Consider the following 14,337-nt stretch of genomic DNA (forward strand, 5'->3'; position numbering starts at 1 on the left):
GGTGGGGATTCGAACCCTGGCCTCCCATGTCATAGTACAACACTCTAACCACTGTGCCACACTGGCTGTAAATAAATGACCTTAAAGTGGCCATCCTGGAACTTGAACAGAGATGGTGAGATGAAATCGCTGAATTATAGTTCATCAAGAGGTTCGGTGCTTGTGATTCTTATCACACGACATGGGTTCGTTTGGATCGCTTCCAGAGCTAAGCATTCATAAAAACATTAGAAGAGCCTGGCTGCTGGATCAGGCCAAAGGGGGCCCATCTAGTCCAGCCTCCTGTTCTCACAGTGGCCAGCCAGATGCCTCTGGGAAAATCACTAGCATGTCTTATGCACCAGAGAACTCTCCCCTCCTGCAGTTTCCAGCAACTGGTGTTTGGAAACATACTAGGGTTGCCAGGTTCATGGCCTGAGAATGATCCTGTATCTTTAGGAGAAGAGAAAGTCAGCAAAGTGCAGGTGTTCTTGCAACACTGTAATGGGAAAAACCACAAGGTGGAATTCTCCCCTCTGCACAACTTTTAAAGATACAGAAGACCTCTTGGAGGCTGGGCCTGGCAACCAAGAAGCATACTACCCTCGACCGCAGAGGCAAAGCATAGCCCTCACAGCTAGTAGCCACTGATAGCCTTATCCTCCATGAATTTGTCTAATCCTCTTTCAAAGCCAGTCAAATGATTGTTGTTGTTGTTACTGAATTTATATCCCGCCCTTCCTCCCGAAAGAACCAGGGCATAAAGTTGGTGGCCATCACTGCCACATCCATCACACAGTACGAGATTTGGAAGGGCTTTATGAACATAAGGGTTGTTCCAGCCAAGCCATAGAAGCTATTCCGCTTCTTTTTGATTTTTCACGAAATGATCATTGGTCCGAATTGATTCTTGCCATCCAGAGTTATAATCTGTGCCCAGATGCAGCAGCAATGCAGAACAGCAGGGTGATGAAGTATAAATCCAAAAAAGGTGACAACAAAAAAAAGGAAACCTTCCCTTTCTAAGGAAACAGAGTCTCTGCTAGTCTACTGGCGTGTCTGGAGGCTTGCGCATCTTACCGTTTATTTCCCCCCCCCTCCCCGAGCAAATATGTTGCAGCATTAGGTCATGTGTTTTCCTCGCCAGCGGGAAAGAACATCAATGCTCCCTTCAGTTTGGCTTTCAGCAAAGTCTGTAAGTTGTTCACAGACATCTTGTGGTTTTTCAATGCACCTTTTGTCTGACGCTGGGGGATGCAATGCCTCAGTGACATCCGGCCTCACCGTTCAGAGGTTCGGTGTTCCATTAAGGTCTACAAATCTGCATTCTCTTTCTGCCATGGGTCTCCACCCAACAGACGTTTGGTTTGGCACAGACTGGGTTAATATTACCTGTTTTTATTCTGGAACATGGTGAGCTTTAGGGTCACCTATGCTGAGGGTTGCATGATGGCAGTGGGCAACAACAGATCCCAAAGTAGAGGGGCCACACCTTTTCACTCTGTGCTGTCTCCTTCTGCCTCTCTCTCTTTCCAACACCCCTTTCCTCTCTGACACCCCCATTCTCTCTCTCTGTCTCTGATACCCCCTTTCCTTTCTTTCTGAGACTACTGACTAGCTTTCCCACAACCTGACACTTCTTTTCTCTCTCTCTGACACCCCCTTTACTCTCCCCTGTCTGGCACCCTTTTCTCTCTCTCTCTGAAATGCAGCAAAGTGCAAATGCCGAAGAACAGCTGGGTTTCTGTTGACCCGTTGTTTTGGAAAGTGTGGATTTGGTAAGTTCACAGTTAAACACAAACTGAATCGGATTTCTCCTCCATCCCTTGGGGGTGACCAGTTTGGATTTGGGATGGCCGGTAACCTTTATTTTCCCCCATCTCTGCCCCCCTATCCTTAACAGCTCCTTCCTTTCTTGTGTCAGTGGAGATTGATCCATTAGGGCGCATGGGGAGGCGCCCCACCAAGCTCATTCTGCCCTCAGCCAGCTCCCACTGCCTGCCTTCTTACTTACAACCAGCCCAGGGGGGAGGTCCTGGCTGTCAGATTCTGCCTCCTTCGTCTCAGGGTTGCCCTTGGAGAACTCAGCAGGGAGGAGGAATGGGGGAGACAAAACTAGAATGAGTGGGCTCTGCCTGGCCATTGGCTCTGGCTATGTCTGTCATTGGCTCTGGCTCCGCCCATTGTTGGGCTCCCTGCCTTCCGCCCCACCGGTCCCAATGGGCGACAGCCACCTCTGTGGTGCTTGCAGGCAGCAGGCTGGTGTAAATGTTTCAAGGGGGGAATGTGGACGGTCTTCTGCCCCACACACACACAGCATCTGCCGCCTGGGGCAGTTGTCTCCCACTGCCTCACAGTAGGACTGGCTTAAGTTCATTTCCCCACATTTCCACATCAGTTTGTGAGATTTTCTTTAAAAAAAAAAAAAGTCCTTGTGAAAATTCATCAACATTTCACTGTGAATTTCTTCTAATGAATGGAGTTTTGCCTGAGTTATATTTCTCCTAATATAACACATTATATCCGTCAAAATATGCACTTTCATGCACACTTCATTCTCCTGTAGGCATTTCTGTACCCATTACTTGGCTGGAGAACTGGAACTCAAAATTCAGACACATGCAAATTTCAAAGGATGGTGGTCTTTCGGTTCACGTACGGCTTTGGAAAGTGCGGACATGACAGATTCGGCTTTCAATGTGAAGCGAATTAAATTTTTCCCTTGCCGCTATGAGCAGCACAAATCTCTCTGGTTATGATGAAATCACCACCACCAATGCTCTTAAAACACACCTCTTTTTTTTCTTTTTTTGCAGTTTAATCTTGAACATATCCAGGAGCTGATTATTCGATTCTCGCCTCAACTCCCCAAAATGAAACTTCTGCACCTCTCACCCAAGCCCAAAAGTGGCATCACTGATCACCCGCCCACCTGCACCTTGCTTTCCCCTCCCCGTCAGCCATTTCTTTCATGGGTGAGGCTTCCATCTCCTCCTTTCCCCCCGGATGATGCAACAGGAACCCGGGAAAGGAAAAACAGAAGGAAACATACCAATTCTGACTTAAGAGCCCATCCACCACATATAGAACTTCTCCCCCCCCTTCTGAAAGAGGCTACAGACAAGTTGGAGAGTTAGCAGCTAAATGGGCCAAAGACCCGCGGGCCGGATTTTGCTCGCTGGCCACTCGTTGCTAACTCCTGTTCTGGATTTTGGCTGCAAGTCACTCAAAACTGTGTGGAGTTATTTTATGGGTTGATGGTGGATGAGAGAAAGGCCTAGTTTATTTCTGCCACAATTCCAGCTCTAACAGGGCACCTGGACAGTCGCACCAGACTCTTGTCTTAGTCCAGCCTCCAGCTGACAAATACATTTGTCCTGATTTTGGAAACCGCAATCCCATGGTTTTGTTTGCTTGTTTCCCTCAGCAACTGCTCAAGAGACAGAATTTGAGAATGCAAGAACACAGGGACGCAACAACGTCAAACACAACCACTCCCGCCATGAGCCATTGCAATTTAGCATCACCGTACAGCTTGAAAAGATAACGTCACTACAGGGAGGGAATGAATTGGGGGGGGGGGAAGGGGAGATAGACAAAGGGTTAGCCTTCTCACTCTTCACACTAGACTGGAGCCCAACTGTGTCGGCATTAGATAAGGTCAAAATCTAAAGGGCTAATGCGGGCGATAGGAGCCCTCCAGAAATTAAAGCTGTTGAACTGGAGGAGGCTGCCATCGTCATCGTCTTCTCCGTTGGAGACTTTGCCATTTTTTTTCTTCCGGTCAGTGGTGAGGCTGCTGAAGCCTCCGCTGGGCTTGTAGATGCCCATATCAGCTAAGCCCAGGTGCTCCAGCTCAGCCAGATCCAGCTCCGGAATGGGCATCCTCCAGTATAGGAAGGAGTCGTACTGGGAGTTCATCGTGTCCCTCATTTCTCACTATGAAGAAGGAAGACAAGGGATCTCCATTAGAGCAACGGTCTGCACACTTTATCTCCCCACGGACCGCTTCAAAATTGCTGTGGGTCTCGGCGAACCACGTAAGGATTTTTCCGTCTGTTGCAGCCCATTGCAATGCGCCGTGCTAGATGCTGATTATTTTTTAATTTATTTATTTATTTATTTATTAGACTTTTATACCGCCCGACTAGCAATAGCTCTCTGGGCGGTGAACACAAGAAATACAATAAAATCACACAATATAATACAACAAAACATATAAAAATAAAACAATCTAAAATCAGTCACAACAAATTTTAAAAATTAAGTTAACTTAAATTAAAATGCCTCGGAAAAGAGGAAGATTTTAACTTGGCACCGAAAGGATAACAATGTTGGTGCCAAGCGCACCTCCTCGGGGAGACTATTCCACAGTTCGGGGGCCACCACTGAGAAGGCCCTAGATCTTGTCACCACCCTCCGGGCTTCCCTATGAGTCAGAACCTGGAGGAGGGCCTTCGTAGTAGACCGTAGTGTACGGGCCGGTTCGTATCGGGAGAGGCGTTCCGACAGGTATCGTGGTTCCTAATTGTGTTTCTTGTTGCTACTTTTAATTCTCATGTATTGTATTTTAGGGTATTTTAGGGAATGCCGTAGAATCCAAGCGGTGATACAATAAAGTGGAATGTAAGAAAGAAAAGAAGGAATAAAATGGAATTAAAACTGAAAGTGAGTTGTTACATGGGTAGCAATGGATGTGCTGCCTCTCACCTTCCGCCACAAATCCACAGACATGCCGCGGACCACCTAAACGGAGCACGTAGACCACAGCTTGGGGACCTCTGCGTTAGGGAGGGCTGAGCGATCATCCTGTCGCAGTGCCACGTGACCAACAGAAGCATTGGGGATGTCCAGGTGGAAAGGCTTTAGATGAACCCTAACCCTAGGAGAAGCCGAGGTGTCCTCCAGATGCTGGTCTGCAACTCCCAGCACCCAGCATGGCCCGCCGCCAGGGATGGTGGAAATTGTAATCTGACAACATCTGAAGGACACTCCCGCACTGACTCCCCCTGGTCTACAGAGTGTAAGGACGATTGCCTCAATTTACTCTGCAGTCCCATGCAGTCTCTGCTTGATCCCAGCGCGGTGTAGTGGTTAGTGCAGGGGTGCGCACCCTGGTGCCCTCCTGTGGGGAAAGGGGCCACAGCTCAGGGGGAGAGCATCTACTTTGCATGCAGAAGGCCCCGGGGTCAGTCCCAGGATCTCCAGGGAGAGACTCCCTGCCTGAAACTCTGGAGGGCCTCTGCCAGTCAGTGCAGACAATACTGAGCTCGCTAGACTGACGGTCTGTGTAAGAGAGTGTCCTATGTTCCTATGCCCTCTGGACATAATTGGACACCAGCCCTCAATGGCCCTAGTAGCCGGCATGGTCAGTGATCCAGCATGATGATGGGAGTTGTAATCTAGATGTTGCTGGCCACAGACACTCCCCATCTCTGGGTTTAAGCAGCCTTCCCCAGCCTGGTGTTCCCCAGATATTTTGGACTTCAACTCCCTGACCGACGGCCTTGTAAGCTGAGGCTGACGGGAGTTGTAGCTGAAAACACCTGGAGTATTAAACTAAGCCCAGAGAGACCCAGATTTAAATCCCTCCCCTGGGTGGTGTTGGACCCGTTATGCTCACTCTTTCTTTCTCTCTCAGCTTAGCCTACCTCACAGGGTTGTCCTGAGGATACATGCAAGGCGGGGTACATGTACACCTGAGAGGGCCTTCTCAGTGGTGACCCCCAAATTATGGAATGATCTTTTTGACGAGGTGTGCCTGGCGCCAACACTGTTATATTTTTGGCACCAGGTCAAGACTTTCCTCTTCTCCCCGGCATTTTAGCATGTGTTTTTAAATTGTTTTTATATTGTTTTGAATTTTAAAATTGTGTTTTAAATTATTTTTAGAATATATTTTAAAAATGTGTATTTGTTTTAATGTTTTGGATTGCTGTAAACCGCCCAGAGAGCTTCGGCTATGGGGTGGTATACAAGTGCAATAAATAAATAAATAAATTCTGAGCTCCCTGACATAGCAGGTGAGATAGAAATGTGATGAATAAATCAGCATCTCACAATGAAACAAGACTTCCTTCCATGAGATCTCATCTGCTCTTCTGGTTCTCCATAAATAAAGATGCTGTCCTCTCTCCACCGCCCCCCAAAAAAACCTTGGTGTCAGACTTGTACAGTATATCTTAGGCCAGGATTGCCAACATGGTGCCCTTTGGAAGGATGTTGTTGGACCACAGATACCATCAGACCCACCCAAGATGGCCAATGGTCAAGTAGAGATGGAATGATCTGTCAATATGGGCTCCTTTAGTCTCTCATTTTTACTAATCTTAAATTCGGTTCTGCACACTTTTGCAGCAATTTGCAAATTGTTATTTTAAAAAATCCTTGTAAAAATCCTCCAGCATTTTAGTGTGAACTGCTCCTGATAAATACATTTTTTTGTATGCAGGTTTGACAAATGCACGCGTTTTTTTACAAGTAATTAATCCTAACAGAATGCATTTGGGTTTGTTATTTTCACCCATATGTTCGTTTTGCGCACGCTTGCCCCTAACATAGGCATAGTTGTAGACATTGCTTGGTTGGCGAACTGCATCGCAAACTCTGGATACGTGTGAATGTCGAAGGAGGGTTGCGTTTCTGTTTTCATACGGTTTCGGAAAGTGCGAGTTTGATCAATTCGGCTTGGCATGCGAACTGAGGCTAATTTCTTCCCCAGCAAGGGCAATGGGCATTATAGTCCAAGAATATCTGAAGGGCATCATGTTGGCTATCCCTGTCTTAAAGGATTGAAGTCCATCTCTCCTCCTCCTCTCTCTCTCTCTCTCTCATCTCCCCACCCAGCGCCCACCCACAACTCGTCTCTATTTCCCTGTCCACACTGATTCAGCACAGGCACCCAAACGACTTCCATTTTGTCTCGAGCTGACTTCGGTGCATCCACCTTGGTGGGTGAGGGTGGGTTATATAGCTGCAGGGCCCACCCACACACCTCCCTGGTAGCCCTCCCATGCTCATCATGGCCACCTCTCAACTGGGAGATTCCAGTTCGAAGCATCCTGCCGTTCAGCCTAGCTGGGGAAACTCCTTTCCCAACCCACCTGTCTTTGCATTTCTCTGCCATTTGCAAAATGCCACACACACCCTCAAGACATTCTGCCCAAAGCCTTGCTTTGCTAGGAAATCTACGCTCACATGGGTGTCTGTAAGGAGTTTTCCAGGGCAGGCGGGCAAAATACAACACTGTAAGAGGTGGGAGCAGCCTGGTTTCTCCCCCCAAAAACGAGAAGAATAGAGCCTGTACATTATGCCTCATATCTTAGGTTCTACAAATGCTAGAAACATACTATTTTTTTCATTGAAAGCTGGGAATCTGGTTGTTAACGGTTCCTTGCGGGGGGGACTGCCCTCTCCTGGATGCCTGTGTACTCTCAACATTTTTGTTTTAAAGCTATATTCCAGGCAGCACACCCGCCCTGTCTTCCTTTATAGGAGACATTTCTCCTGGTTGCTGATGCCTATGTATCTATAACAGTGCTCTGTTTGTAATGCCTTTGTAGGTTCCTAAGAAAATGAGATGACTTTTCATTTTACAAGGGAGCACGCAAGTCAGAGAGGGGCAAACACTCCTCCAGAGGACCTTTGTGTGGCATGCGTGGTATGCGGTTGACATCTGTGTTTTGAAAATAGCACCCTTGATGGAGGGATACACAGATATTTGCGTACACACGCACCCTCGCAGCATTATTTCCAGAGGGATTGGGGAGAGGGTTAGCCGAATGACTGGCAAAATTAAAACAGGAGAGTCTTCCCACCCCCACCCCCAGGACCACCTGCTTCATTTTATGAGTGGAAAGGAAGGAGAGGGAGCGATCAAGGGGGCTGCGATCCTAAGCCCACTTACCTGGGAGTAAGACCCAGTGAATTAAATGGGATTTACTGCTGAGAAGGCATGATCAGGATCATAGCCTTACTTTTTAAAACCCTACATTTTTTAAGTGAACTACCTTCCCTTCTTGAGTGTATGTGTGTGTGTGTTAGAAGGTTATATATATATATATATATATATATATATATATATATATATATATATATATATATATATCCCCTTCTAATTTTAAAACAGGGAATGGAGAGGGAGAGGGCTGCATTTTAATTAAGAGGATGAATTAGTCTTTCAGAGGGTCTTTCATTCAGGGGGATCCTGAACTTAATAATATTAGGTTTTATCCAATGTTAGTCCTACACAGAGTAGACCCACAGAAATTCATTAGCATGAGTAACTTATGTCCATTAATTTCAGTGAGTTTAGAACTTAGACAGCACCTAATTAATAATAACAATATGAAATTGATAGGAGGAAGATGGAAGAAATGGGAAGACATTTAAAAGGCATCCCCCCATGCCCCTCCAGATAATCTAAAGGGATTGAATTATCCTTTTTAGGCAGAGGGCTTTGTATTCAGGAGGATCCTAACACTGAATAGATTAAGAACAATAAAAAGAACGAAATAATGTGAAATTGATAAGAAGGAGGTGCAAGAAATGGACAGGAATTTAAAAGACATTTCTCCCCCTAACCCCGCCCCACAAATAATCTTTTTTTAAATAATTATTATCATTTTCAACAATACTAATCGTATCACAGCCCTGTTTGTTTTCTGGCTGTCTCTTACCTTCCTCAGAGAAGGATGCAAGGGATTGGCTTGCTCGCTGCAGGCGCAAGGGAAGGAGTCGTCTTTGTGCAGCCAGAGATTTCTCGTGGTCCAGAGAGGTACAGATGGTCTGGCCAGCCTTCGATCCTGCTTTTGTCTGGGAGGGTGTGTGCAGCTCTGCGTGTGCGTGTTCCGCACACCCTCCTCCTTTGCTGCAATGCAGCCCCTCCTAAGGAGGGAGCTTTAAATGCCCTCCCGCAAGGGCTTCTGGTCTGGCCCAGTGCATCTGCTGTAAGGACAATTTTCTATTTTCAGGCGCAGAAGGAATGGCAGTAGGTGGAAGCAATGGCGATTTTTATTCTAAGTGCATGGTGCGTACGAGTCTGTGCGTTTGCCGGGAGTAGTGTGCGTGTGTGTTTAAAACTGCAGTGATTAGATCATTGCTGCATTATATGCTTCCAGAGAAGGAAACATAAAACTATGATGCAAAGTGTGGAGGGAGAAAAAAACCCCACCGTGTTCTTTGTCATATGCTGAAGATTTAGCCTAGCCTTTGACACCTTTGGCAGATTTATTTCTAAAAAACTCCTCTCTTCTTCTGGTTGCAAATGGTTTGAAGGGATTTTCATATTTGTCGCAATCTGCCCTGGGACTTTACGGCGAAGGACAGGTAAGATTAATCTTAGAGATCATTACAATGCTGATCCATCATGTTAGAACTTGGGGGGGGGGAGAGAGGGGCCCCATCCGGCAAAATCGATGGGAAGTAGATTCACGACAGACCAACGCAAAGCACTCTGCGCTTATCACAGGGTTTCGCTTGCAGAACTTCCTGCCACAGGATTCAGTGACCAGCGCCGTCTTAGGCAGCTTGAAGGAGGGACTAAAACACATTCGAGGAGAGATTGAGAAGGGCAGTAGCTCAGTGGAAGAGCCCCTGCTTTGCACAGAGAAGGCCCCAGATTCAATCCCCATCATCTCCAGGTAGGGCTGGGAATGTCCTATTTCTGAAAAGCTGGAGAGCTTCTGCCAGTCAGTGTAGATGATACTGAACTAGAAGGACCAATGGTCTGATTCGATATTGCAGGTGCCAGGGCACAGGGCAGGCTGGTGCCCAAGGGCCCTGGCATGCCTGGCGCTGGCCCCAGCTCAGAGGCTATCTCTCAGAATGCTGGAGTTATAAGATTCCTGTACTGAACAAAAGGGGATTTAGATAAATGACCACAAGATCCCTTCCAACTCTGTGGCTCTAAACCCAGATCTTGCATTTTGCTGGATAACACAGGAGGGTGTTTGCAGGCTAGATTTGGCAGGGCAGCTTGCTTCAGCTTCTCTGAAATGTGTGCATGAGAGTGCAATTTCCTCCTGTCAGAAGGCTCATTGGGGTAACCAATGCCTCTTCTTTTCATCCATACGAGCAACGCTCCAATGCTCTATAGGGCTGTGTGAGGATTTGAGCCTCGGCTTTGGAAGCCGTCTGAAGCAAACCCTGAAACGAACTCTCTGAGGGCCCTTCCAGACCAGTGTTGCTGAGGTTTTGCGGGTCTATTCTGCAAAATGCCATTGATGCAACAATCGTGCATTAGTGGCAGATTTATCCTGGACCATCCACAACATCATTCCGCTATTAATTGTTCAATTATCCTTCCTCACTGTTACCACATGACACTCTTCCTGCTGAAATACGACAGGCCTCAATCAGTATTGGCATCCCTCTGGCTCTTGAAGACACATCTGTTTAGTCGATCATGCCCCTGAACTTGAACTTTCTGTTCTAAGTGTTTTCACTGTATGTGTGTGTGCTGTTAACTGTTTTCATCATTCTGGTTTTTAACTGGCCTGTTTTATTGTATATTTTAATTTTTACTGCTTTGATGGAATCGTTTTATTGGGTATTTTAATAATGTATAGGTTTGATCATTGATTTTATACTTGTAGACTACTTCGAAGCCATTTTGGTATGTAAGAGGTATATCTTGGGGACCACCTGAACCTTATATCCCAGCTTAGTCACTGAGATCATCTGCAGGAGCAGCTTTGGTCATCCCCAATTTAGTGAGGCCCATTGAACATTGACATGAAATCGAGCCTTCAGTGTCACCGGCCCAGTTCTCCGGAACGCTCTGCCAACAGAGATTCAGCAGGCGCCTTCTGGCTTAATATTTAAACGCCTGCTGAAAGCCTTTCTGTTCCGCCACGCTTACGCAGGCAATTGAGAAGATGTCTTTTTACAACAACTGCCCTTTGTTTTTATTGTATTTTTAATGTTTTTAATTGTATGCTTGTTTTTTAAACTTGTAAAGAACTTTGATGTTTTGAACAAAATAGCAGTATACAAATATATTTATAATTTTTTTTAAAAAAAATACACATTAATGTATAATTATTACTATTATTGCCATCTGGTGGAGTGCTCTGGCAGGACAAAAAAATAAACCCCAGACCACTTGACAGGTTACAGGATCTCAGCAGGAAGTTACAGGGCATGCACCAACTGGGGACGAAGCAGTGTGTCCACCCTGAAACTTTTGCAGCTGCAAACAGTGGTCGTGTGTAACTCTTGTGAGCACAAATGGTCATGCATGCAAAGTAAATAGGATATCCGGAGGGGCCCTGAGACCATTAACAATATCCACAAAACCAAGAACCGTGTTCATTAAAAAAGTAGATAAATTTCAGTTAAGGGGGGGAGGCAAAGCCATCAAGAGAAAAAAAAAGAAGCTGAAGGGGGCTCTGAAGCAGGGCTGTGGAGTCGGAGTCATGGAGTGGGAGTCGGGAGCAATTTTGGGTGGAGTCGGAGTCGGTAGAAACGTACCGACTCCGACACCAACTCCGACTCCTTCATAAATGGCAAATGTATATTAACTAGTAATACAGTAGGGCCCCACTTTACAGCGCTTCGCTAATGCGGCGGCTTTCAATTAGGGAAAGTGTCCGCATTAAGGCGCTTGTTCTACTTTTACGGCGTTTTTTCTAACGTCACGTGCCATTTTGTTGTCATTTTCGTGCGACGTGCCCCATTATCATAAATGGTTTCTGCTTTATGGCGATTTCCGCTTTACGGCCGCAGTCCGGAACGGAACCTGCCGTATAAGCGTGGCCCGCCTGTAACAAATTTACTGTAATCAAATGGTAGCACAAGGCATTTCATCACCACCACGTGAATCCAGAGCTTGGAAAAGTTACTTTTTGGAACTACAACTCCCATCAGCCCCAGGGATTGGGCTCATGGGAGTTGTAGTTCCAAAAAGTAACGTTTCCAAGCTCTGGATTCACGTGGTGGTGATGAAATGCCTTGTGCTACCATTTTATTACAGTAAATGTGTTATCACTAGTTAATATACATTTGCCATTTATGAAGGAGTCGGACAATAGCAAAATAGAGGAGTCGGAGTCGAAGGCCTGGCATACCGACTCCACAGCCCTGCTCTGAAGTCTTGCCCTCATCAGCCCCCAAGACTCTTTGTGCTATTAATTATAGCGATGAGGAGTTTTAATTGTTTAAAAGAAAAAGGGACACAAAGGGTCTTTTGTTGAGGGCATCGAGCAACGAGAGCTTTGGTGGGGAAGGAAGGGGGCTTTTGTGGGTACCGACGAGAGCTAAAGCTGCAACAAAAATTTCTCACGCGGTTGTTCTCCACAATTTAAATTGCATTCGGAAAATGATCAAAGGGAAGAGAGGAAATTCTTTTGGAATTCTCACGGGTCAGGCACAAGGATTTTGTCGCACTGGCCTTCCATAGGAGGGGGCTGAGGGGTGTCTGGGAGGGGTCCTTCCTTTCATACTGCAAATCATCTCATTTGCCAGCCTCCACGGCTTCCCCAGGGGAAAACCACATAAGGCAACTCCCCCCCCCCCAGGGCTTTTTCAGACCAGGAAGTGCAAGCAGTCGGGGAGGCTGCAGCCTGTGGAGTTTGGGAGGGATGTTTAGGGAAGGGCCGGTAGCTCAATGGCACCGCACCTGCTTGGCATGCCAAAGGGCCCAGGTTAAATCCCTGCATAGCCGAGAAAGGCAAGGATTTCCCCTGCCTGAAACCGCAACTCCCAAGATTCTTTGGGGGAACCCATGCGCTTTGCACATGTGCTGTGTCCACACCCTCTGTGTGGGTGGGTGTGTGGGCAATACATAACCTCAGGACTTTTGGATGTGGAGAAACCTGAGAGGTTTGATTTGAAAAGGAGGGAAGGGTCCCCCCCCCCAAAAAAAACTTGAAACACAGAGGATAATTAGTCTCAGATTTGCTGCTTTTAAAGGCTATTTTGTTGGGGAAAGACCTGTGGGAACTGGGTGTACTTCAAAGGCGGAAGTATAACTCACACACACAAAACTCCAAGAAGGATGTGATGTTTTTGTGGACTGAGCAAGCTGAGGGAGTTTCCCACACTTGGCTTTTCCCCACCCTGGGCCTTGGACCCTCCAACATTTCCCCGATTCAAAAATAAAATAAATGGGCATTTTGCAGAATCGGAGAGTTGGGGCGGCGGTCAGCCCACACCTCGAGGCTGGAAACACAGAGCCAAGAGTTCTTCCTGACATTCTTGCACAATATGCTGTTTAAACTGTAGGCCCTTTGGGGCGAAGAGCTTATGTGTTGCTTATGTTTAATGGCATGATCCCGGGCACGTTTCCTCAGGGGTAAGCGCTGTTGTGTTCCGTGGAGCTGGCATCCAGGCAGGCAAGTGCAGACAGGATCGAAGTCTCAGTCTGCTCTCCTAGGCACACTTATTACTAGGGAGTCAGTCCCATGGACGTCAGTGGATATTGCATCCGAGTAGACACGCACAGGGATTGTGCTGTTATGCTGTGAAACGCCATGGGAACTCAGTGGCACTTTGGAAATGGACTGGCTTCAAGCCAATCCCAGCTTATGGCGACCCTATGAATAGGGTTTTCATGGTAAGCGGTATTCAGCGGGGTTTTCCCATTGCCTTTTTCTGAGGCTGAGGGGCAGTGACTGGCCCAAGGTCACCCAGTGAGCTCCACGGCTGTGTGGCGATTCGAACTCTGGTCTCCCAGGTTGTAGTCCAGCACTCTAGCCACTACACCACACCAGCTCTCAGTGGCATTATATCAATACAAAAATTACCATGATCATTTTATTTGTTAGAAATATTTACAGCAGGGCGAGGAACTTTTTTCAGGCAGAGGGCCGCATGCCAGTTGTGGTCAGGGCTAGAGGCAAAAATGGGCAGAGCTCCGAAGGAGGGCAGGGAGCCTTCCTGGCATTTGGCCGGCAGCTTGTGAAACTCCCCGCCGCAGGGACACGATTCAGCTACCTCCCTTGAATGAGCTTAGAGGCATTGCCAGCCATGGATGACGTGACATGTTGAGACATCGCTCATCCAGGCTTGGGGCAATCTCACCATTTACCAGCTGCGCTGCTTTTCCTGCTACTTCAGTTTCATTAATTTCTCAACAGCTGATGCTTTTTGTGTGTGCAGAAAGTGAAATTATTTCATGCTTACACAAGGTCCTGGCTGCTGACAAATGCTCCGGATTGTCTGCACTGACCATGGAGGACCCCTGTTCCTCCTTATTTACCCACTTTGTATACGATGTGCTTTTAAACACACCCAGAAAGACACGCTCAGAGTCCTTCCAGCTGCTTCCTGTTGAAGCCCTTTAGCATGCTCAGAGACTACCTTGTCCTGCTGAAAACAAAAGAGAAGCCAGTTCCTTTCCCAAAGGTTTATTGCTCT

At 46.9% G+C, this 14,337-nt stretch overlaps 1 protein-coding gene across 1 annotated transcript; it reads right to left on the reverse strand.

Annotated features, from left to right (window-relative positions):
* Positions 1-3,474: 3,474 nt before the first annotated feature.
* MLLT11 (MLLT11 transcription factor 7 cofactor) lies at positions 3,475-8,905 on the reverse strand. Its single transcript, XM_061606482.1, has 2 exons — positions 8,658-8,905; positions 3,475-3,918 (listed from the first exon to the last, which is right to left on the reverse strand). The coding sequence occupies exon 2, from the start codon at positions 3,910-3,912 to the stop codon at positions 3,631-3,633; it is 282 nt and encodes a 93-aa protein (XP_061462466.1). The 5' UTR covers positions 3,913-3,918; positions 8,658-8,905; the 3' UTR covers positions 3,475-3,630.
* Positions 8,906-14,337: the final 5,432 nt, after the last annotated feature.

This window comes from Rhineura floridana, chromosome 22 (genome assembly GCF_030035675.1).
Source record: "Rhineura floridana isolate rRhiFlo1 chromosome 22, rRhiFlo1.hap2, whole genome shotgun sequence".
In the NCBI taxonomy this organism is placed as follows: Eukaryota; Metazoa; Chordata; class Lepidosauria; order Squamata; family Rhineuridae; genus Rhineura; species Rhineura floridana.

What these genes read in the sequence shown, in the direction of transcription:
- MLLT11 (XM_061606482.1), bottom strand. Translation starts at nt 3,912, where the DNA reads ATGAGGGACACGATGAACTCCCAGTACGACTCCTTCCTATACTGGAGG.